At 27.6% G+C, this 26,614-nt stretch overlaps 5 protein-coding genes across 5 annotated transcripts; 3 read left to right on the forward strand and 2 right to left on the reverse strand.

The window, feature by feature from the left end:
- The first annotated feature begins 288 nt into the window (after positions 1 to 288).
- OCT59_019844 (uncharacterized protein) lies at positions 289 to 2,145 on the forward strand. The gene has a single exon (XM_025317275.2). The coding sequence runs from the start codon at positions 439 to 441 to the stop codon at positions 1,897 to 1,899; it is 1,461 nt and encodes a 486-aa protein (XP_025178513.1). The 5' UTR covers positions 289 to 438; the 3' UTR covers positions 1,900 to 2,145.
- A 5,040-nt stretch (positions 2,146 to 7,185) lies between these two features.
- On the forward strand, positions 7,186 to 8,664 carry OCT59_019845 (uncharacterized protein; the record flags this gene model as incomplete). The annotated part of the gene is made up of 1 exon (XM_025325978.1): positions 7,186 to 8,664. The coding sequence occupies one exon, from the start codon at positions 7,186 to 7,188 to the stop codon at positions 8,662 to 8,664; it is 1,479 nt and encodes a 492-aa protein (XP_025178512.1).
- An 8,065-nt stretch (positions 8,665 to 16,729) lies between these two features.
- OCT59_019846 (uncharacterized protein) lies at positions 16,730 to 18,419 on the forward strand (the record flags this gene model as incomplete). The annotated part of the gene is made up of 1 exon (XM_066143809.1): positions 16,730 to 18,419. One exon carries the CDS (start codon positions 16,730 to 16,732, stop codon positions 18,326 to 18,328), a length of 1,599 nt encoding a protein of 532 aa, XP_066005521.1. The 3' UTR covers positions 18,329 to 18,419.
- Positions 18,420 to 19,696: 1,277 nt separating this feature from the next.
- Positions 19,697 to 20,284, reverse strand: OCT59_019847 (uncharacterized protein; the record flags this gene model as incomplete). The annotated part of the gene is made up of 3 exons (XM_066143810.1): positions 19,697 to 19,705; positions 19,807 to 20,187; positions 20,264 to 20,284. The coding sequence occupies 3 exons, from the start codon at positions 20,282 to 20,284 to the stop codon at positions 19,697 to 19,699; spliced, it is 411 nt and encodes a 136-aa protein (XP_066005522.1).
- A 3,239-nt stretch (positions 20,285 to 23,523) lies between these two features.
- On the reverse strand, positions 23,524 to 25,659 carry OCT59_019848 (uncharacterized protein; the record flags this gene model as incomplete). The annotated part of the gene is made up of 4 exons (XM_025332027.2): positions 23,524 to 25,196; positions 25,306 to 25,329; positions 25,414 to 25,536; positions 25,620 to 25,659. The coding sequence occupies 4 exons, from the start codon at positions 25,657 to 25,659 to the stop codon at positions 23,524 to 23,526; spliced, it is 1,860 nt and encodes a 619-aa protein (XP_025178508.2).
- Between the last annotated feature and the right edge of the window lie 955 nt (positions 25,660 to 26,614).

Below are 26,614 nucleotides of genomic sequence, written 5' to 3' on the forward strand. Positions count from 1 at the left end.
AAATTTGTAAATTCTTTTGGCGTGAAAATTGTCAAATCATATTATTGACAATTTTAGCATAGAAAGTACAATAGAATTTTTCTTAATGGAGTACTTTTACCCCACAGTACGCTTATTTGTTGATCCAACCGAAAATATAAATAGTCGCACAAAATAATCTGATAATTTTTTTAATAATTAATAACAACAATACGATTTTTTTTTGTACAATAATACAATAATACAAAGAAATTTCTGATTTTCTCGGTTATATATATAAAGGCCCTTTTCCTCCCTCCCTCACTTTTTAGCAAAAAACTTTTTTTCACTTCTTTTCTTTATTTTAAAAATAATATATAAAGACTCTTTCCCCATTTCTCAGAATCAAACTTATTAAATTAAAATTTTTTTTTAAAAAAATATTCTCTTTTACAAATATTCACTTTATTTTATAAAGGAATGCCTGGTGTAGTCTTACCTGCTCATCAATATCATCTACCTCTTATTAAACAACAACTTGTCTCCAAAAATCAAAATAAAAATTCCAATGAAAATATTCCTTACATTCCTCCTGAAATCATTCGTATAATTCTTAATTTATTAAAAGATGACAAGAAAACTCTTGCTGCTTGTGCTTTAGTCAACCATACTTTTAACCTTCATGTTACTCCAATTTTGTATCACTCTGTTTCCTTTTCTTTTTCATACCCTTTCACTTTTATTTCATTCGCCAATACTATTATTGATGAATCTCAACGTTCTCAATTGATCCGTCATTTGGATCTATCAAGCTTTTCTATCATAGGCTTACAAAAGAGTAAAAAGAGCATGGCTACAATTGAAAATATTGCTACTCCAAATCTTATTATACAGATTTTAAGATATTGTACAATGTTAGAATCTTTCTCCGTTTCGGAATCTTTGGAATCAGCGATAACTTTTGAAGTTTTACAAGTTCTTGCATTCGAATGTAAAAATATCAAAACTTTAGATTTTTGTGGATTGGCAAGTAAACAATTTAATTCTGCACTTACCTCTTTAACGGAAGTTATGGGATATGTCAAAATATTTTGGTATTATGAAAATGGAATACCGACATACTCATTTCAAAAAGTAAATTATGAAGCATTGCCACATCTTAAACGTCTTTCACTTCATGAATGTCCAATTATTTCCGAAACTTCCATAATTACCCTACTCGCACACTCACCAAATCTTACTCACCTTGATTTGGGTGGTTGTTCTATTAGTGATTTAACACTTAATTTTCTTGCAAATGAAACTAATATTCCACAAACATTAACACATTTATTACTCGCTAAATGTAAAAATATTTCTTCTGAAAACATTGCCGCTTTAGTAGCTGAATGTAAACGATTAGAAGTTCTTAATCTTTACGGTGACAGAGATTATGCCACAGCTATTAATGAATATGATCTTATTACAATTTTAACTTCTCCATCTGCCAAAAAATTTAAAAATTTAGATATTGGTTCATCTCATATAACACCAAATGTTTTACATACCATACAAGAAAATTGTTCAGCTTTACGGCATCTTGGAATTTCAAAAGCTCGCATTCAATCAATTACTTATCTCGTTAATTTCTTAAAAGCAATTCCAAATCTTGAATATATTGATCTTACTGGTGTGCAATGCATGACACCATTAAACGTCGCTAGCTTAATAAATAATTTACAAAAGGATCATTCGCTTCATATTATTGAAATGAGTGAATCTTTAGTTAATAAACTTGGTTCTATTGATAAATGGAAAACAAATAAGAACTATAGTAGAAGGTGGTATTTTTCTAAGCAAACATATAGACCAGATAGAGTACATTCAAGAAAATTGGATATGGCTGAATATGGGCCAGAAGGAATGAGCAAGATTTTTCAATATTACAGTTTCGATCGTTAAATATTTTTTTTGTATAAAACAACTTTTTAATTTATTATATCAAATTAGCATGACTTAAAAGCAATATATAGAATAATTAGGCAATCACTTTTATAATTTTAATATTATAATTTTAATCTTATTATTTTTAATATAATTATAGTTTGTATATATATATTTTTTCTATTTCTTGAAATATAATGTAACAAAAGAATTTTAATGTAATAAAAGAATTTTATCATATGTGAAAATATTCATGTTCCACAAAATTTCTATATCAATATCAATACTTATAAATATCTTTAAATGATCCATTCCATATGCTGTAATAAACATAAACATAAGGATAAAGCACACTTAATATTTTTAAGACTTAACATATTGAATGAAATTAAAAAACAAGATTTTCCAAAGATCTTTTTGATAAAATTACATTTTGCGAGTTCTTCAATAATATATCAGCATCTTCATCCTCAGTAGCATTATTAAAGGGATTCAGATATAGCAGATACCACTTCAAAAAAAACAATACGTAGCTCCAGAAATTAGTTGAAGCTGATAGGTCATTAAATATTTTAAAGATTGAGAATCTTCTGTATGAATGGTCCGTTTTGTGTATCACGTCCTTTCTTATCTGATTTCTATACGCTACTTGATCCTAAAAAAAATATTAAAAATGTTGAACATATGTATGATACTAATATTAAATATAAAAAATTTATATATTTTATATATTTATGGTATGTTCTTTACGAGGTTTTTCCATTTTGTTTTGGTTTGAATTGTAGTAAATTTTGTTCCAAAACACCAAAGAATGATCGATCATAGACTACCGAAATCAATCAATCTATTAAGAAGATTGAGAGCAATCAAATTCCCTGACATTATAATCGGATGGACCAATTTCAGCGTAACTTTAAATCCGTGTCTTGGAAGTTGAGAAATTAAATTTCGTCTCAGCAGTTGTGATGCAATAACGCTAAATTTTTGGAATAATCAGTTGAAAATTTTCAATCTTTACACTCCTCAATAGAATTTTTATTTCATTCTATAACAAAGATTGCATAAAATTAAAAGTAAAACAAATAAATTAAATAATAATTAAGACAAAATCGCACTCTAATTTTTTTTAATGATCTTTTACAAATTGATTTTGTGCTACTTTTCATTCTTATTCTTCTAAAGCTTCATCATCGTAATATTATTGTGTTTCATCTGATATTCCAGGATTGTCTCTTTAAAAATCTTGATCAGTAGCTTCGCCATCAAACTCGTTATCTTTACATCGATCACTGCAAAATTTGTTAATTATTTCTCGATTTGTCTTATTCTTGGTTGAACAATTTAGGTTCATTCAAGGAAAGAATTTGTCTTGAGATATGAGCAAAACCTTCTTGCAATTTGTTCTTGCATATCATAGCCTTTGAAATACATTCTTAATGATAAAAATAAAATTAATCAATGATAAATTTACACTAACGATATTAACATTCAGATAAATACCTTAATACGAGTAATCTACGCTTTAGTTACGTGAATGGGATGTTAAAATCGGGTAGTCAGCCTGCCATGTACATTTGTACGTAAACTTTGAAAGATAAAGGAATGACGTGTGCACGAGTGTTTGAAGAATATAAATAAGATGCTACAAAAAAAATGAGAAAATGATTCAAAAAATAAGTTGATCATACAAGTGAGAAGATATTTCCTCCATATACAGTATATATTACCCCCAGAATACTCTGTTAATTCGCATTTTTGAAGCCTAAATTGTAATGACTGGAATTTGTGGATTTTTTTTTTTCGAAATAATTATAACAACTGCATAGATTCTGTAGAAATTGAAATAATTATGTGGATTTCTTTTTTTTAAAAAAAATAAAATTGAATTAAGTGGATTTTTTTTTTTGAAAAGAGAGAGAGAGAGAGGTGAAGTTTAGAGATTTCAAAATCGAAACAATTGTGATTTTTTTGAAATCATACAATTATTGATGATATATAAGATTATACTATTGTTATAAAAGTGTATTTTATATCAAATTGTTCTATAACTATTTAAAAGTTTGACATATGTAATATAGTAAATACAATACATTGTATATTTTCGGTATTATGTAAATTAAACATTAAATTAATATTTATTTATTAAATTATTTATCAATTTAAAACTTATATAAGGTTTTGAATATTAAGAAACGCTCCAGAACAAGACGTCTGGTAATATAATTACTCTAATTGCACCGGAAACCGAGAACTTCTTTACAGAAACTTCAAGATCGTAGCGATGGCTTAATGCGCAGTAACTGCGTTATAAATACAGTGACCACATTATGTAATCGTAAAGAAATTATATACTGTATATGCAGTTACTGCGCATTAAGCCATCGCTACGATCTTGAAGTTTCTGTAAAGTTGGAAATCGTGCAAATACATCTGTTTTGTTCGAAGATTAAGCTTCAATGATAGAATCATCACAATAATTTAATAACGAAGAATTTTCCTAAAAATGCACGTCATCTTTGGAAAATTTAGAAAGCGAATAATAATACTCTCCAGGAATGTGATGATCAAATGCAAATCGACAAAAAATAATTTAGTAGATGAAGTGTTCGATCGAGATCATAATTACTTGGATGAAGATTTAATGATCTGTCGATAATAATCCTGATGATGATGAAGATCTAACAAATTCGAAAATTATTCTCCACTGTGATAAATTTCGGATGATACTTTTAATGAAAATTGTCAACATAATATATATAGATAAAAAATTGATACTCTAAGATTTCAAACCAGGTTTCGATTGGCAGATATTGCAGTCAACACACTAACCAATTTTTTATCCGGTGCACATTTTTTTTATTAGAATAGCATCTTGGGTAGTAGACGACTTTGGTTGGACCATGGCAAGCTCACCAGATTTACCCGCTATAAGAATTTGAGCGAATTTCACACACAAAATTGATGTGCGAATAATTTATGCTAAGGGATTTTCTAGATCAAGAGAATCAAAATATTAACGTATTTAGTCCCATAAAAAAAGAATGTCCGGAAAATATCTGGAAAATTGCAATATTCCGGACGCCGAGATATTGTGAATTTCGGAAAATGTCCAGAAAATGTACAGGAGGGTTCAAGCCTGGTGCCCAGAAAGTGTCCGGAATATTGTAATTTTCCGGACATTCTTTTTTATAGGGTAGTCTGGAGAATAGTAAACGTTAGATAGTTTGAATATTGTGCATAACCATTTATTTGAACTCTCAAGACGAATTGTAGAAAAATTTGATATAACCAAATTACATCTTTTATTACATCTGAATGAATGTTGTAGGGATTATGGGCCTTCCCTTTGGTGTTTTTTCCTTTGAGAGAATGAACGGAATTATTGGTAATTTATTTTTAATATTAAATTATTCCAAAATTGTTACTTATAATTTTGAAATTATTTATAGGAAGTTTACCTAATAGTAGTCGAAAAATTGAATCAGAAATCATGCGATTTATGATGCAAAGTTCTCAAATTGAACGAAAATTTCATACGGTTTACCTAAAGATTATTGGATATCTTTCAATACAAGTACTTAAATTTAAGAATTACAAGCACTTTTTTTAAAAAAAATTAACCTCTAGCGGAGCAACAGGAGCAGAAATTTTTCTTAGACAATTTTTACCACCAATGAAATTGAATTTGGATTTGTAGATCGGTTATTACAACGTGCTTAATAAAAAAAATTTTAGCAAAGTCTGCATTTACAATGCGGCCGCCATGAGCCTCATGACTACGATTAGATTCTTCTCTATCAGAAGAAAATTATGCTGCAGTTACAAGACAAATTACACGTACAGAAGATTGTGAATTAGGCAGAACATTTTGGGTCTATAATCTATATTGTCCAGAAGCATACGTTGAGATCACGTGTAAGGAAAATTCTAAATTTTAGGAGAAATTATGTAAATGAATATATTTGCGTAAATAAATAATTAAAAAATTTTATTAAGTTCACGCTTCTTGAATGAATAAATAATTAGAAAAAAAAATTCTAAAAATTCAATTAAAATAATTAGAAACGTAAAGTGTGACCTTCCTAACCTTTTTAGTGTACATAATTCTAGATTTGGAATGTTTAATAAATAATAATAATAATAATGAAAATTTTCATTAAATGTTGTGGTGAAACTCATACAGCAACTCCTCCAAGTTTCTCCGGATTATTGGTTAGATTATGCATAATATAATTATTCAAATATCAAAATGGTTTTATTTATTGTCCTTACGCCAATTTTTTTTAATAATGCCTTTATGTAGAAATTGTAAACTTCTGTTTAACCAACCGTCAAAAAGATACAAAACTAAAAAACTTTCTACTAATATACGAAAACCTTTAACCAGTACTAATTAATATGTATCAAAGTTTATATTAATGATACTTTATTAAACCTTTAAATATAATACAGAGCAGGATATGATACGCGTGATCATTTTTGATCATATGTTCTAAAATATTAAAATATAGTACAATAAACGTCTGCTCAATTATCCATGAGGGATTATTCATTAATCCGTAAAGCATCCATGGATATCCGTTAAATTAATAATTATTCACGAATATTTACATAAATTTGATCCGGATAATTAACATTCACAGATCGCTCCACTACTCCATTATTCAAATTATAACGATTTTATATGCAGTGATGCGTAACTATTAGTTATTTATTACGATAATTCATCTTTTTACGAGATTATTTAAACGAACAATTTTTTCTCTTATAATTAATAAATATTAAATATTATTGTAATTGAGTAAATCCCCTGTCGCACTAAGTGTCACTCATGATCATCTTCATACTAATTTTTATTTTTTAAAAATTGCGAGTGATTAGCTGAGTTTATAAAGGAATCTTCGTTTACTTATTTCCCGGCCTCATATAGTTACTAATTTTAGTTTAGTTAATATTTAATGAATCACACGCCCCAAAAGATTACCCATTTATTTTCATGGGAAGGGGAACATTAGGGTTTTTTCCCTTCGGGGAAAAAACCCTATTATTCCAAACTCCCCATGAAATAAATAATACAAATAAACCACCTATAGGCATATTTAACTTTGCTTAGTCCTGTATGATATGCAGATCTTCATACTTATTACAAATTAGTTTATTATTTAGTCTAGTAGTACAGTTTGAGATTGCTGTTTGTTACACGCAATACGCCCATCCACATTAAATATTTGTTACGCGATACCTAACAAACTCGGTCTTTTTTTTTAATTCTTTTCTTTTACTTTTTTTTTTTTAAAAAAAAAAATGTTAGAACTCAACAAAGATGTAATTTTTCTTATATTAGAAGAATTGAAAAATGATCGAAAATCTCTCTATTCATGTCTTTTAATTAATAAAACTTGGTGTGAAATGACGGTACCAATTCTATGGAAAATTCCTGGATTAAATTATTTGAATTATAATAATAATAAAAAGATTAGATTATTAAATGTAATACTTTTACATTTATCAGAAGAATCAAGAAATATTTTAAAAGATCAAGGAATCAAATTTTTTACAACTACAAAATATCAACGACCATTTTTTAATTATATTAATTTCTGGAGAAGTTTAAATTTACATCTTATAGAAGAAATTTTAAATGTTTCTATTGAACAATCCAAAATATCAATTGTTAGAAATGAAATATTAAAATTATTTATTAACAAAAATACAAAATTTATTGAACTTTATATACCACAAAAATTTAATTATCAAATACATCTTATTTCAGGGGTAGAAAATTGCTTTTCAGAACTTGAATATCTTTGTTGTGATGCTAATATCGATCAAAATATATTAAGAGGATTATCAAAAATAATCAAATCAATTAAAAAATTAAGATTTAAAGATATTATGCAATATAATGATCGTAATAAAAATATTGGAATCATTTCATTAATTGAAACTCAAGAAAATTTAGAAGATATTTGTTTCAATTGTTATTCAAATGTAAGGGATGAATCATACTGCGTATCCCTTGAAGAATCATTAATTAAAAAAGCGAATAGTATCCAACATTTAAAATTAGATTGGACACCTACTACAAATATTCTTTCATATCTTGTAAATTTAACATGTTTAGATATAAATTTAAGTTTAATAAATTTCAGTTTAATGAAATTACCTCATTACACTAATTGGAATAATTTAAAAAATATTTCTTTACCAGTTTTAGAAATTTTAAGAACTCAACAAGTTCCATCCAAAATTTTGGCAAATTTAATTGAAAATACAAAAGGATATCTTACTGAAATTAGTATTTGTTATGAAGGTGTTGATAATAAAAGACTTATTCAAGCAATTTATGAAAATTGTCCAAATCTTAAATATCTTAAATTATCTTTTATTAATAATGATATTACAGAATTAGAAAAATTATTAATTAAATGTAAACATTTAAGTGGTTTGGTTATTATTATATTTGAAAATGAACCTGATTGGGATAATTTATTCAAAGTTTTAATTAGTTCTTCTCCAATTAATTTATTTAAATTTAAATTTTCTTCTTTTAAAACTCTTAAATTAGAAACTTTAAAATTCTTTTTTGATAATTGGAAAGACAGACATCCTATTTTATTACAAACAAATTCCCTTTATAGTCTTTATAGTGCAAACACAGAAAGGCAACAACAAATAAATAATTTAGTTGAAACATACAAAAAGAAAGGAATAGTTAAAACTTATGATGTTTATTGGCAAATACATACTATCGAGGATTTTGAATGGGAAAAAACATTTTAAAACTTTTTTATTTTATTTTATGTATTTTTTAAATTGTTACATTTTTTAATAAATATTATTAAATATTATTATATATCAAATACAAGATAAAAAAATGGTGAGAAAAATAATTGTCATGTGAGTAGAGTCTTACAGTACGAAGACGTAATATACGGAACTGCTGTGGATTGGTAATATTTGTTATCTATTATCAAGAAAAACATAATATTGTATGGTATCTCAGGACTAACTAATTAGAAATGTTAACCAATAAAATTGAATTTACATTAATATTGGAATTGAAAGTTTTGCCCGAGTTTATCTATACATGATTTATAATTTATATGATTTTAGTTTTATTTAGGCGTGTGACGCAAGTTAAAAATTCTTCTTGAGCGCTAATAAAGAATAAGTTATAATGATTACGTATTACCATCTTTTGGCTCTTTATTCATTCATATAAAATTATCAAGTATAGACTTGCCAAAAGTCCGATTATAACTAATCATAATCGGGTTTTTTGATTTTGGCGTTTACTATTGGAAAACATATTCTGTACGACATGCTTTATTCACATTTACGCGAAAATAATGTATATCTGATAAAATAAATCATATTTAATAATATAATTCATCTATATGAAGATACTTATAACGAGTTATGATTTTATTAACAAAATCGTTTTTTATAATAAAACACGCTATTTTTAAATTTTTACTCAAGTCTCAACCATCGACTTATTCTTTTTTTTCTTTTTCTTTTTAAGTTGAATCTGAAAATTTCAAATCCTCGAGTTTGAAGAATTTCAAATTCTCGGCCCTACTTGGGCTTAAAAAAACATAAGACTATGATTGGAAATCTAGCCGCCGATTATTTGTCACAGTTCCAGCAAAAGTCACGTGATAGTAATTTTTTGTATATATATATATTCCTGTATTCAGTACGTTATCTTGTCCTATATATATTCCCTATAAAAAATTTTATTTCGTGTTTTTTTTTATTCCATGTTATTTCCGTAAATGTATCATATTCACGGAGTTTTAACAGAAATTACAGAAAATTTTTTACAGGGGTACAGTTGATTTTTTTTATATGATGTCCAATTGTCGATCTGCATCAAGGTAACAGCTTTCAAATATTCATTTAAAACTATTTAAACCATTTAAACCAATATATTCTAATGATAATTGCGAATTATCAAATAAAAATATCAATCATATGGACGTAGTATATTAAAATTGATGGTTGATCATGTGATCAATCAACGTGCGAGCGACATTTCAACATTTTGTTATACGTAATATGTTAGTTAAAGGATTAATGCATAAATGTAACTTCGAATCAGAAGAGCGAAGAGCGTAATAATTTACCATTTTATATATATATAACAAGTATGCAAGATGTAATATAGGACTTAATTCAATATAAGATGAATACAAGAAGCTTATCGTAAATTCATAACTGCGCAAAGAACTAGTGAATATTTATAATTTCTCTAACCAAATTAGCATTAGTTATAATATTAAGCGTTGACATTTTCGGCTTCACTTTAAGGCGAACATTTTTTGAAAAACAATTTTTATTCGAATCCGAATTGTGCGGTATTTTGTCATTTGGAGAAATGACACGTAATTTATGTTATTTTTACTACGATTGTAAGTATCATTATATGGAAAGTGTTACTCGGAATATATAACATGCATTATATTATTCATATATAATATATTATGAGAGATAAAATCATTTATGTTTTACCGTTGTGGCTTGAGTGGCTGGAACTTTTTTTTATCAGTTTAATGACGCGATTAATAAATTTTTTAAAGTTCGTTAATTATTTATTTATTTGCTGTACAATTAATTTAAATTTACATGGAAAATTATTTTTCCTCTTATCCCAAATAAACTTTTCTTTCGCAGTTTTTTTTTTATATATTAATTAATAATTATATTGATTATAAATCAAATCTGAGCTACGGTCCATGATGATGAATTTTCCGTGTGTCACTTATTACACTTATTATCTTTCTCACAAAGCAAATGTTAGATATTTTTCATTTCAAATTTATTTTTTTTTTTTGTTATATAATATTTTTCCGAATAGCAGATTGACCTGACTACAGTCTAACCTCGATATACCGATAATTGACATATACCGATGAATTTCCTTTGTCCCGTTTCGCAACTAATAAAAAACCTCATTATACCGATATTATACAGTATATAATTTCACGATATAACATATATCGATACAATTCCTTTGTCTCTTTATAGTAATGTATAACAACATATACCGATATTTTTGTTACACTGATACTTAATTTTGCCCAGCACCGTAAATTTGGCTGAGTTAACGATCATAGGAGTTTTGAAATTATTATTGGTTGGCCAAAAAGTTAACCATAATGCTGGCAAAACTAGATTTTGGGCCGCATTATAATTTGCTATCGAATTACATGTACCGATATTTTGATATACCGATATTTTTTCTAAAAAAGCGTATCGGTATATAGAGGTTTGACTGTACTGTATACCGCTACTATTCTGTCTCGTCGAAAAATTACCAATGGAACAAATTAACAACGATCAAATTATTACTGCGACTGAAGTCTATTCTTGTTCAAGTTCTATGTCAACGGCCATAAATGAAAAAACATTAGTATTTATTGTTTTTTTTTTAAAAAAAAAATAATAATTAATCAAATTAAATTAAATAAAAATCGATAATCCTTTCTTTCCTTTTTTTTTGACAAATTTCGAGGGAAGTGATGATATTATTAATGATATCTCAATTCAATTAGAAAGATCAGAATTAACACAGTACTGAAAAGGATCAACATCCGCGAAGAATTCTGTTTACGTAGAATGGCATGGAATAAATTATTCTATATCTGAAGAACATAATGTATCTTAGTGGAATAAAATTAGAAATTTTGATTCTAAATTAGTATCAGGTAAACATGTACGAAAATAATAGAAAATATTCATGGTTGTGCTAATCCAGGTAAATACTAATTTATGAATTTTGTACATGTAAATTTAAAAGGTGAGGTTCTCGCGATTATGTTACCTGGTTGTAGTAAAACCACTTTGTTAGATCTTCTTGCGATCGTGTTGGAAGTAAAGGAGTTCAATGAACTACAACTCTAAATGGTCATAAAATAACAAAAAATTCAAAGGGATTTGTTGCTTATTGTATTCAAAATGATATCTTTTTCTCTCAATTAACCGTAAAGGAATCCCTCAGTTACACTGTAAGTAACGTCGACAGACTTTTTCTGTGCAAACTGAAATGCTGCGCCATTTTCTCTCTACTTTTTATGTCCAGTACTTTTTTTTTATATATTTTTTACAAATTTAATAGGCTCGATTACGTCTTCCACGTGAATTGTCACGACGTGATAAATTAAAACAAGTTGAAATTAGAGTAAGAAAAATATAAAAAAAAATGAAGCAAATATTTCGAATATTTCAAGTTTATCTTTTGATTACTCACCCAAACCGGATATTGGTTTGTTTAGTAAAATGAATTATTTGTTAACAGTTCAGATGCAATATTGGCTCGCTTTCGTTCTCCTCCCGATTTGGCACATTTTGTCAAATTTAATGATGCCATAATATTTTCATTATCAGATTCTTTATTCAAAAATTCTTAAAGAATTCGCTGTTAAGCAAAGAAAACTATTATTATGGTTATCCACCAATCTTCATCTCAAGTATTTGAATCTTTCGATAAAATAATTTAATGACCGATGGACATATGGTCTATTTTGGTGAAAAAAGAGCTGGCGCTATCACTTTAAAAATATTAATCCAAATATTACACATCTTACTTTCTTTAAAAATTTCTCAAGATTTATTGGAAGTTTTTAAAAAATTTATCTTTAAAATATTTATTTTTAAATACTTCAAAATAACATATTGTTAAATCAACTCATAATTATAATGGATCAAGTTATTAATAATTTTATAAGATTATATTTCAAAAAATATTTTTTCAATAGGAATCGTAATAGTTGTGAAAATTTTCAAAAGTGGTTGGATAATGAATTAAAATATGTCCATTAATAATTGTAATGATAATAATAGTAGTGGTGATATATTAAAAGAATTAAAAGTTAGTGAACTTAAACCTCATAATAATAACAATTCTTATTTATTGATATTGATAGGGAGATCAAAATCCGAAATCACACAGTTGATAGACTTTGAGACGTACGTTTTATTTTAATATACAACACGTGATTACACGGCTTTATTGAATTTTATTCTCTTTTATAATTAGCTTTGATTTAATTAATATTTATCGTTTAATAATGTGGTAACCGATTAGGTAAGCATGGTATGATGGCGCTAAGTATACTGTATATACATACACATTGTAATAAATTTTGCTTTATCGCTTAACAATTTTTTAATGTAGTAATTTCTTAGAATAACGTAAAGCTTGATTTAGAAACATGGTTTCCAACTTTACCGTGCATAGTATATTTTATATGATTTATACGAGTGATTGATTTATCAAGAACTTTTAGAACTTTTAAAACCAACGAATTGATCTAATAAAATCATTTCATAAAACTATACATTTACGCGTAAAAACAGCATAAAAATTGTTACGCAACATATGCAACATACGCAACAATTTTTGATTGATTAAAGGAGTATTTGCGGGAGAAATTTTTGCCGAAACCGTGTACCATCTCATCATCCTTTAATTCTATTCGTTCCTTCAGAAACCTTTCATTACCAATTTGGGATTCTTATTTCACTTTTTTATTTTAAAAAAAGTAACGCCATTATTTCACTTTTTTATTTTAAAAAAAGTATCGCCAATATTTCACTTTTTTTTTATTTATTTTAAAATTAGTAATGCCAATTTTTTCACTTTTACTCCATAATGATGATTAATTTTCTATACTTTATATTATATTTATTATCATTTTTAAAGTGTATAAATAAAACAGTGTCACTAGGTATAGGACTATGTTGCATGGTGGTTTTAATGTACATTACTATAATGTTTTCCGGTTAACATCCATTATTGCTTGTGTAGACGCCAAAGCAACTTAAGAAACAACAACGTCTTCACGTACTAGTGCACCATATATCTGGAAGCAGGACCTTAGAAGCGCGTTAAGGATTGATTCATTCATAAGGTGAGTAAGGCATACTGTTAAACCATAAGAAGTTCCTACTGGATCCATTGCTAATAATCAAAGTGGATTTGATGGTGATGTAAAAATCCAGATAATAATAATTGGATTGGAATACGAGCTTGTCCTAATGTAATTTTTACTCAATTTTGTATGAAAAAGGATCTGAATTCTGCCACCACTGTCACCTCCACCATCAACTCCAGTACCAGCTCCATCATTGTCACTAAATTTACAGTTTATGTGCTGGAGTGCATAAATAATAAATATTATGTGGAAAGAACTACTAGAGATGTCAATGTCAGATACTCAGATTTGAAGAACACCAAAATGGATTTGGTGCAGAATGGACACATAAGTATCAGCCATTAAGAATTATTGAATCTGAACAAATTGATGACATTTACCTTAAATTGAATAAAACCCTTGATTATATGAAGAAATATGGTATTGATAATGTAAGAGGGAGTGCTTTTTCTAAAGTGAATTTATTAACAGAAAAACAGGTTATTTATCAATTACTTTCTTACATTTTAAAGTTTCTTTCTCCATTTCTTTTAAAATGAGTAAAAGAATGTGTTTTTGGGTTCTTTAATCTTTACTTTAATTTAGAAACATTCCAATGTCTTCTCTTTTAAACACTGCAGCTTTTTGGACTTTATAGAATGAAAATAAAGGCTTTGATTTAACTTTAGAAATCTCTTTTTTTTTGAACATTGCAGTCTTGCAGACCTTTTAACCTTTGAGATTTTTTAATGAATACTGAACAATATTTCAAATAAATTACAAAATATTTAATTGTATGATATATTATTGATCTTACATAAGTTTTAACATCACTTAAATTTTACATAATAAAAATATAATATACTATTGTAATACACATTCTGATACTTTTTTTTTTTTTGTTAGTAAGGCACATTTCTTTATTATATAAATACAAAAAATAAATATGAAATACATAGCAGTATAAAAATACACTACCATATCAAGTATAGTTATATTGTATCAAAGTATAACATTAAATAACATTTGATTGAAAGAATTTCAAGAGTGAAAAAACTAAAATTCCTTCTTTAGCTATAAGCACAATGAATAGAATTTGTATACTTTTCTTGTATTAGATCAAAGTTCATAACCATAACTTGTACCAGATGGACCAGCCATTATCATACTCCATAAAAAAAAGCTTTCAGAAAGGGATGGAAGGGAGCTTTAACATCTAGTATTCTAGTTGATTAGTGTATGATTTAGATAACCAATTTTGGTTCTATAAAATCTATGCAACTTCAACAGTAAATACTGGGGAGAAAGGTGTACCTTCAGTCAACCCATTATATTTTTCTCTAGTTAAAAATCCAATGACCAATGTCTAGTAGTGCACCAATTTTTCTTTTACTACCAACATTAAAGTCATATTCACCTTGCAAAGTTGTTATAATAATCCTGTTCTGTAGAAATTTTGCATAATGAGTGTTACAAAAGTCCCTACTGTTATTGTAATAAAGTGTCAAAAATAGGAGTGGTTTCCTTGCTTTCACATATTTTCTATCTTTATCATAAAAATTGTTGGTGGACCTGGCCATCTAGGGGGATCATGCCAATATAGAAAGGTATATAGACTAACCCTCTTCTAGGAAGGCCAGTTCTCCTCTCTCTCTTTAACTTTTTTTACCTGTAAATCTGTTTTTAAACTATTAACATATACACACACAACACTACCCCTTTACCAATATATTCCATTCATCATCTTTTGTAGTTACATCTCTATCTCTCTCCAGAATCATTCCAATCATAAATCATAAGTACACCATTTCCATAACCTTTTATAAGCATAATCAATATTCAGAGTAATGTACAATCCAAAATTCATGTTAAATGTATATGAGAGAAACTATATGCAATTTCATGAATAATATCCCTATAGAGAGAGAGTTGAATAAGAAGCACATGCTTACTTTAGATAAATTCAGGATTACATGATTTCTATTGATATTTTCTGTAATATTATCATCAAGTATAATTACAAGAATTATGTTTATATAATTATCCAGATATTAATAAATATGTACATATTTTGTGTAGAAGTGCTAGTTGACATTTTGTAATTTAGAATTTTAGAAACTTAAATTTAAGATAAAATGGAATCAATACTTTTTATACTTAAATATTAAGCGTCCCACAATTGATTTTATTACATGAAAAATCTAAAAAATAAAAAATAAAAAAAAAATAAAGGGAAATGGGGTCTTTTATTTATTTATTTTTTTTTGTTATACAAACTTTTATATGGATTATAATGGAAATAGAGATATGATGTAATAATTCTGTAAAAGTACAAAAATATACAAAAAATATAATGACTCATGAATTATTTGTGTATTTTTTTCAAAACTTAATACACGTTAAAATACGAACAACAATCAAGTATATTAAATAAATCTATTTTTACTTTTATTTTTATTTTACAGAGTAAATATAGTTTTAATATAGACTACAAGAGACTATAAACATGGAAAGTATTATAAACAGAAAACTGTAAACCACTGAAAAGACAACTTCTGGAAAGAAAAAAAAAAGATAAACCTCAACGGAATAAACAAAATTAAAAATTTCCGTATTTTCTTTCGGTCAAGACCACTGTATAAGGTACAGAATGATTTACACTATTTTAAATTGTTCGCCTTTCAAATAGTCTTAAAAAATTAACAAGTCACTGGGCATCACGTGATACGTGACAGTTTACTTTGTAACACAGGTATTAAACATAAAAGTGCATTTTTTCACGGGAAAATGCAGGGGATGTGTATTACAGTATTATAAGTTATGTACAACCATATGACTTCTAAAATTGGGCTTTTATGCTTATCCAGTTATTCTGATACCCTGTAACTCCGTAAAAAACTTTCTTTCCCTTCCTAAAATTTTTTAAGATGACTTTGCCTTATTTACCAGATGATTGTATTTATTATATTTTACAATACCTTCAAAATGATCGGTCAACATTATTTAATTGTTTATTAGTTAATAGATTTTGGTGTAAATCAACTATTCCTTTACTTTATGCAAATCCTTTCGTAAATATAACTGATAAAAATTACACAATAGTCTTGACCTTAATTTTTTGTTTTAATAGAGTAGAAATGTTACAAATAAAGAATCAACTAGGATTAGGACAGATTAATAATATTAATTTTGATGAGGAGCATAAACCATTATTTGAATATCCAAAATATTTGGAAAATTATAATTATTTTACAATAAATTCCGTAATTCGTAGATTTTTTGTAAAATTATGTTCAAATTCAGGTTCATCAATTTCTCGAAATAAAATATATTGTACTATTCCAATATTTCATTATTCAATTTTACGTCAAAGTAGAAATATTAAACAATTAGATACTTTTATGTATTTATTTTATAGTAAAAGTTTTAAAAACTTTAATATTCAAAATTTCACAACAAATTTAACAAAATTGAATTCATTATCATTAAATTTTTATTTACATTACACTTTTAATAAGGAAGTTGAACAAGAATTTTTAAGTAATATATCAAATATTTGTTCAAATTTGAGAAAATTAATAATTAGTCTACCTCAAACTCAAAGATCATTACTTCAACAACATATTACTTTCGATAATTTACATTATAATATTACTTTGGAAAAACTCTGTACTATTATTCAAAAACAAAACAAACTTAAAATATTTAAGATAACGAATTGTCATTCATTATTAAAAAATATTCTTTTATCATTGGATTTTCAAAAGCATTCATTGGCTCATTCTGAATTTACAAAATGTGACTTTAATAATATTAATTTAAAAAGATTTAATAATTTATATAATTTAGAATATTTAACATTTAAGAATTGTAAAGGTACTATATTATTGGATCAACGTGAAGTTTTAAATTTTACTTCATTTAAGCTCAAGGAATTATCATTTATACGCAATAATTGGAGCGTTGACGTCACATCATTAATGATCAAATATTTAGGTGCATCATTACAAAGATTATTAATTGAAAATCCAACAATACCTATTATTGAAAATATTTTAACATATTGTTCAAAACTTAATTTTTTAAAAATAAGAATTGATACCCGTTTTAATTTATTGGTGTTACCTTATTTTAAAAATTTAAAGATAGGAATATTAAATATTAATATTTCTTATTATAATTATATTAATATTAATGAATTTTTTATAAATTTAGCAAATAATATACCCATTAATATTAGTAAAATTTCTATTTTTTGTCGTAAATCCAATAAATTTAAGGAATTTTTAGAAAATTGTCATGATAATTTTGAAATAATTAATTTATATCAAACCATTGAATTAGAATTTCTTAAAATTGTTTTAAATTATATTGAAAGGAATAACAATAGTTTAAAGGTTTTTGGTATGACGAGATTGGATAAAGAATTGAATGATGAGGAAATAAAATTATTTAATCAAATTAAAGCTAAAGGAGTTAAAATAGTGGATTTTTATAGCCTTTATAATTTTTATAGTTATGTATAATTAAGGTTTTTAGGATTCATTTGATTTATGTACTATTTTTTTTTACTTTACTCATTAAATAAAGCTATCATTTATTATTTATTACTTTTCTTAGGCACATAAAATTGATATCTTATATTTCTTATGAAATATTAAAACAGACATCCGTCATCTCCGATCTATGATTTCGATAAAATTAGGTCATATGACTCGTAATATTGACGATGTAAAAAATATTTTTTTTTATACCCTAAACAAAAATATGATATTACTTCTTTTATCTCACTTTTTCAATACGTCTACTTACTGATAATACATTGTGCTGTACACATTCTTCACTCTTTCATACAACATCCATTATTTGCTGAGCTATATTGAGAGAAAAATTATCGATCATAGTAGCGTCTAGAAACAGGTGAGTTAAAAATAAGAAAAGCCTTCTTTTCTTTGTGGTACAACTTTGAATTTTTGATCTTTTTAATTAACACTGATTTTGTGGTGTATTTCATTTGAAGAATGTTGACATGACAATTTAGAAAAATTCAACTGCGACTAACCGCATATTAAAAATCTCTGATTTGAAATGCAGAATTATTGTACTCAACCATAATACAAAGATTTGTGGCAAGTATTTCCGTTGTATGGTTTCTATTGGGTGTTAGGATCGTAGTACGTACCATATGCTACCAGCTAGTGCATATATATATATCACAAGCAATGGCTCCATATAGGTGGTCCCACAAAGTGGACTCATTGGGGGCAGGGCAGGGCGGGCCTGGAAGTGTCGCATATTTCTATGTCATACTCGATTATGATATATGGTAACATCATATTTAAAATCCGCTTCTATTTATAAATATTTACTCTCTCCATATCTGGAAGCAACTCTGATCTTGAAGTTTCTTAATCTAGTAAATAGCTGAATAGCTTTATGATATATATTCCATTTAAAAAATACATGATAATTTTATAATATACACGAAGAATCCAGCCAATTGTGTATTAAGGAGAGAATTAAGAACCATTATTTAAAATTTATTTACAAATTTGAAAACAATAAATTAATAAATTACCAACTCTATCTGATTTATTAAAAAAAAAATTATTAAAATGACACTTTTTCCCAAAAATACATAAAAGACATTAGGTATTTGTATCAGATATTTAATGTTATTTTTTTTTATTAATTATAAGAGTTAATTGATTTTACAAATCTTTAGCGTATATATACTCAAATTTTATAGGTTAATAAATACTTTAAATTAAAGCGTTAAAAAATATCTAGATTTTTAAGAATTTCTTGGTTTAACCTTAATGATTAATTCTTTACTAATCGTTATAACATCAGATCTATATTTAAGAGGTGCGTTCATATCCGCCATTTCAATATTATACTTTCTATAAATTAAGGTCAATAAGCACTTTAATTCTATCATTGCCAATTTTCTTCCCGGACAGATCCTAATTCCACCTCCCCACATAAAGAAAGAATTCTTAACGTGTTGTTTTTCAAGTAAATATTTATCACTTTCTTCAATATTATAAAATCTATCAGGGTCAAATTTTTCAGGATCAGTCCAATAATTCTTACTCATCATCATTGCGGAAAGAAACATTTGAAATGTAGTTCCTTTCGGCCAATTGTATCCTCCAAAATTATCATTTTCAACATTTACACGGCCTACTGTAAAAAACACAGGAATATGACGATATACTTCTTTTATAACTGAATCACAATATCGTAATTCATCAAGACCTTTAGATGTTACAGGATTTGTTAAATTTTTACCAAAAACTGTTTCCAATTCTTGTTGCAATTTTTGCTTCACTTCGGGATAATGTCCAAGATAATATACGATAAAGCAAAACAAATTCGCTGTCTAAAAAAAAAAAAATTATTAATTTTTGAAAATATATTTAAATATATTGCAAAAATAAAAATAATTTTATACTTACAGTATCAGTTCCTCCAAGCATGGTATCGAATATATTAGCAAAAATTTCTCTGTCTTCCATTGGTCTTAAAACATCATCTTCGTGCCTTATGACATTAAGATGACGTGAAGTATTTATAATCATATGGGACGTCAACATATCATGACGAAGTGGTTGATCTAATGGTGTATTATCAATTTCAATTCTTCTTTTTTTAATAATATTAAATATTTTGTCATATAAATAATCTCTATTCTTTAATAACCTTTTCACATTTCCACTAATAAATGGAACATAACGACGAATAAATTTATTAAAAACAAAAAAAACCACCATTCCTTCTACAAAAATTTCTATTGATCGAATAAAACTTTCAGATTCTTCAATTTTCTTTTTTTCTTTTTCATTTATATTACGATTATCATTTTTAATAAGAGTATTATAATAAGAAAGAACGGAATCATTTTTTATTCCAGTCGCAATTCTAAGAATAATATCATTAGTAAATCTTCGCATCCATTTTGTAAGATTTAGTTCATAATCTTCTCCAAGATTATTCCAATAAGATTCCATTTGTTCCCATAATTCAATCGTCCATTCAATAGCTTGATTATTAAAATTTGAAGTCGACATAGATTGAGTAAAAAGTTGTCGATTATATTTCCATGATTCATATACTTCATTACTAATTATTCCTAAACCACTTGTCCTAAAATATTCTTTTAAATCTTCTGTAACAATAATTCTTAAAGGATATTTAGTTTTCTTTGAAGGTACAATCATATTTTCAATTAAATCCGGCCTACATAATACGATAAAACGTTGACTACCTAATGCTATTTCGAACATATCACCATATTTTTTATGTAATAACATAAACCAATCATTAAATTCATGTCTAAATTTTTGATGAATATTACCAAGTATCGGAATTGGAAATGGACCAGGTAAAGGATTTGGACGAGTGAAATATTTATAATAGAATTGAGTTACATATAAGATTATAAAAATTATCAAAAGAGACAATATATCTGAAGTTTTAAACGAAGAGAAAATTTCGGTTATCATTTTTATCATTTTTTTTTTTAAAAAAAAAAAAGAAAAGAAAAGAAAAGAAAAGGATATATACACTAATTAACATTGTACGGTACATTTTATACTTAACAATCATCATATGAAAATTACTAATAAAATTGGAACTTAAAGAGTTACGATTGCCATTGTGATCATGAGCGTCGAGATGAGGATTTGATCATCTGGATTTGAATGGTCATGATGAATGATGTCATCACAATTATAAAATTACGAACTTGATGTAAATTGCATAAAAGAAATGATTGACACTACTTTAAAATGGAATTGGAAAAAAAAAATTTTCGTTAATATTTTTAAAAGAGTTATTAGGCACGGAGCATTCGGCGGTATGGAGGTGGGTGTTGAATGATTGGCTGCCATTGTGCTACGCATTGGCGCAAAAATTACGTTCTATTTTTCTTATTTCCATATTTTTTCAAGAGTTATAGACACAAAGAGATTGATTAATCGAAAAAAATAATATAGTACTTATAATTTATTATTATTTTTTTTATTTTAATATTTAGTTTTATGCGGTTGTAGTTTAGTATTTATTGCCTGATTAATGTACTTCTCTTAAATGTAATCTACTGTATTTATTGGCTATCTTTTGTAAATAAAATAAAGTCATTTAAATTTTATAAATAAAATAGTACTAATGCTATTTTTGTTAAATAAAAATATGATAAAAAAACCGCGTTATATATAATGAGTGAAGTCAAAATCTTATTGGTTGATCACACGGCCATGTGCACGAATTCACAAATTCTAAAGCGTACTTAGCTAATTTTATAAGAAAGGTTTCTAATTTGCTCAAAATTTAGTTTTTTCAGGATTATCAATAATGTGTTTTTGCACATTGATTCTCCGTTTCTTTAAATACTTCATTTAGTTTTCATTCAGCTTTATTTCCTTGAGAACTATAGCAAGATGGTATTTTCATCATTACAATTACTATTATTTTTAATCCAACACTTGAATAATGAATCAATTATGTAGTTGCTACTAAATCTCAATCATTTTGTTCAGGAACATGCCATTTTGCATCATGAGAACCAATAAATGCAGGATATCCTACATTAGAAAATCAGGATCATCTATATCAACCTAATTTTATAACAATTGGATGTCCTTGTGGTCTTTTTTGAAGTGAATCCGTTTTGACAAAACGAAATATAACATATCTAAATTTATTTTCGCTTTTTTATTGATCGATCTAACAAAATATGAGTAAATTATAGTCAAATTAGAGATAATAAAGGGGTACGCCAAAATGGTGGGTCAGTGCTAATACTTTATCATTTCGTTTAATACGTATTTTAATTTAATTGTTAATGCAATATTAGCATAGTGCAGATAATAAAATGATTGATTTAAAAGTTCATAGTTTTTTATTTGTGTAATTAGCGTGATATATTTTTTATGAGTTAAAAACATTAAATTATCGGGATGAAATTACGTTTACAGCTGATTTCATAATGTACGGGACACTTAGCAAATTTTAAAGAACTCGGAAATATTCGGTAAAGCTCAAAATAAGATAAAATTACTCCAAAATTAGCGTATAATTTTATTTTATATCAAGCTTTACCGAATATTTCCGAGTTCTTTAAAATTTATCATAATATATATAGTATGTGTGTAATTCCAGAATTCGTGAATTATACATTTTTCTTTTTATCTTAAAGAAGATATTAATATCTGTACGTTAATCTTCCACTTTATGTTTCGGAAAATATATATGATTTAGAAATTCCATCAGTAAAACCTGCAATGCTGAATTTAATTAATGACAGAATAATAATAATAAAAAAAAATTTCTCGAAAAATAGTGAACAACGGTAACAGCTAAAGATTTTATTTTTTAAAAGAAAAAATTTTACAATCTATTGATTTATTATTAATGAAAAATTGAATCCGAGTTTTTGTTGTACAAATCGTGTTTTTTTACAACACAAAACACTATTAATTATTATTTTATTATTGTTGTCATTATTATTATTAAATTAATTAATAAATTGAAATAATTTTCCTTCCCTAATTCTGTTGTTTAATGCTAAAACTACCATTACAGTACTTTTTATTTCTAACTAAAATTTATCTAGGAATTGTATGAATTTTATGTAGTGATAATGTATTAATATACAAAAAAAAAATATAAATATAAATAAACAAATAATTTACTAAATTACAAATAAAGGTTATTTTCAAAATTGCAACTGTTCAACAAATTTGCTTTGACCAGTAAAATTGGCAGAATCATGTGGTATCGGAAGTATATTAGAAACAGAATTTTTGATGCTAGAAATAAATCTCATTGATGATGATGATAAGGATGATGCAACAGATGAACCTCTACTTGTTCGTTGTCGTATATAAGCTCCTGGAGGTGTTACAGGGTAACTATCGTATGCATGACCATATTCCATTGAATCACTATCTGACAATGGAATACCTTTAGTCGCACATACCCTAGTTTTCTTTCTCACAATTATTAATGCTATCATTCCAATTGCTGCCACACCTACTACAGCACCTCCAATTGCTGGTCCTAATACATCACTATTTGCCGTATATGTATTTTCAGCATATTTGCCCGAATCTTTTGAGCCATTCTTATCTGAGCTATCCGTTCCATCTGTTGGTCTTGGTTTGCCAGATTCTCCTGATTCTCCTGGACCTCCTGGGCCCCCTGGTATTCCTGGTGCAGGTGCACCACCCGGTCCTCCCGGTATTCCTGGTGCGGGTGGTCCCCCCGGTATTCCTGGTGCAGGTGGTCCCCCCGGTATTCCTGGTGCAGGTGGTCCCCCCGGTATTCCTGGTGCAGGTGGTCCTCCCGGTATTCCTGGTGCAGGTACTTCTCCTGGAGCGGGTGCTGGTCCTCCGGGTACACCACCAGCAGGTGGAATTTCAGGTGCTTTACCACCATCAGGTTCTTTACCTCCTTGTGCAGTGGGTCCTTTACCTTCTGGTGCAGCGGGTTCTTTTCCTCCTGCTGGTGCAGCTCCTGGCGCAACTGGTTCGTTTCCTCCTGCTGGTGCAGCTCCTGGCGCAGCTCCTGGCGCAACCGGTTCTTTTCCTCCTGCTGGTGCATCTGGTTCTTTAGCTCCTGGTGCAACTGGTTCTTTTCCTCCTGCTGGTGCATCTGGTTCTTTGGCTCCTGGTGCAGCAGGCTCTGGCGCAGCAGGCTCTTTGGCTCCTGGTACAACAGGTTCTGGTACATCGGGTGGTATAATTGGTACATCTGATGGTTGTGGAACTGCGGGTAGTTTTGGTGGAGGAACGACTACGCGTGTTGGTGTAGGAACAGATTTTATATTGGTTGGAACAGTTAATGTAGGTAATTGAGGTAATTTTGGCGTTACTGATGGTATACTAATTGTTGTAGTTGGTATAGTTATTATAGTTGGTTTTTCGACGAAAATTGTGACATTATCATTTGTAGCTGTTCCATCTGTTGGTACCCCTGGTACCCCTGGTATCCCTGGTATCCCAATTTCTATATCTGTTGGTAATGGCGTTTCTGTGGGTGTTGAATTTGTAGGTGTTGAATTTGTGGGTGTTGAATCTGTAGGTGTTGGATCTGTGGGTGTTGAATCTTTGGGTGTTGGATTTGTGGGTGTTGAATTTGTTGGTCCTGGTGTATCCGATGATTTTGATGTATCTGTAGGTGTTGAAGTATCTGCGGACTTTGAAGTATTCGATGTGTCTGCAGACGATGATTTATCTGTGGTGGCTTTTGACGTATCTGTGGACGTTGACTTATTTGTTGTGTCTGGCGTATCTGTAGCTTTCGAGCTCGAGCCAGTCGAACTTGTAGTTTTATCTGTTTCCGTTGATGTCGGAGTTGGTGATTCTTTTGAACTTGTAGTGTCGGAAACTTAATAATTTTTTTTAAAAAAAGTAATAATAATAATAATTTAATTATTATAATACTATAATATAATTAAGTATATAATGAATATGTATATATATATAATATATATTACCTTTTGAGTTGACATCAATTTTAGCTTGTTTATTAAATTAATCAATTTTTAATTAGAAACTTGTTTGTGAAAATGATTAATTTTATTATTACTATTATATTTACTTACCAGAAACATTAACATCTTGTCTGGACTGAAGTTTTATCACGTGAGATAAACTGTGAATTTTCTGTAAGCTCGTTCTTGCTCGAGAGCGTATTATTCTTTTATAAAAGAGTGCGTTCACAAAGTCTATAATAAAAAGGAGATAACAATTAATGAAAAACTTTTAATAATTACTTCAAATATTAAATCTAATTGATAAAAACACTAACCGTTATCGCCTACCAATAATGAAACTATTATTAAAATCATGAGACATAGAGATCTCAATCTCATACTTTGTTCTCATGTGAATATTTTTTTTATATTAATGAAAGTAAAGTAATGGAAATAGAAGAGGTAATGAAAAGCAGAAAAGTAATAAGGAAAGAATAGGGAAGGAAAGGCGGAGAGGGGATGGAGGAAGGGAGAGGGAGGGAAGGGAAGGAAGGAAGGAATGAGAAGGAATTAAAAGGTATGAAAGGAAAGAAAGAAAGGACTAACAATAATAACAACAAAGCGGGAACGAAAAAAAAGAAAGCATTTTTTGTGCATCTCCCTTTTTATTCATTTTATTTTACGATTTGTTTATTTTATTTTTTATGTACATGCAATTAATTAACGTAATATATTGTGTATCACTGTTGATCGTATCAATTTATAGATTTTTACTCATAATCGAAATTTTTTACCAAAATTAAAATTGTACATCATTTATGGGAACAAAACAATGAGCTTAAATAATGCTGCATCACGTGATGACGTTCAAGGGTTACGTAAAAGTACAATTAAAAATATACCATTTATATCTTCTTTTTAATAAATTTAATACTTCACCTAAATGTATTATAGAATTTTTTTTATTATTTTTTTTTATTAAAATAAATTGATAGAATGAAGAACGAAGACGGAATACAAATAAAATGGACGGTTTTCCTCATGTGTTAAAATATTAATTAAAAATGTTTTTTCACAAAATAATAACATCATGTAATCCCAACTTTTCACCATCTCGACTTTTCTCACTGCAAAAGGCAACACATAATTTAAATTCTTATAAATATTTATTAACTAGTAGCACCAATTATTTTTGACAAAGGCGTCACTTCCGAACATTCGCAACTTAGAAATATAATCAGTGTAAAAGTAAATTAAGTGTTACAATTTATCACCAAGTTGCTGCCCCAAAACATTCTAAAAAATTATTGAGAGATTCCTTTTTAGTATA

Source organism: Rhizophagus irregularis, chromosome 29 (genome assembly GCF_026210795.1).
Source record: "Rhizophagus irregularis chromosome 29, complete sequence".
Taxonomy (NCBI): Eukaryota; Fungi; Glomeromycota; class Glomeromycetes; order Glomerales; family Glomeraceae; genus Rhizophagus; species Rhizophagus irregularis.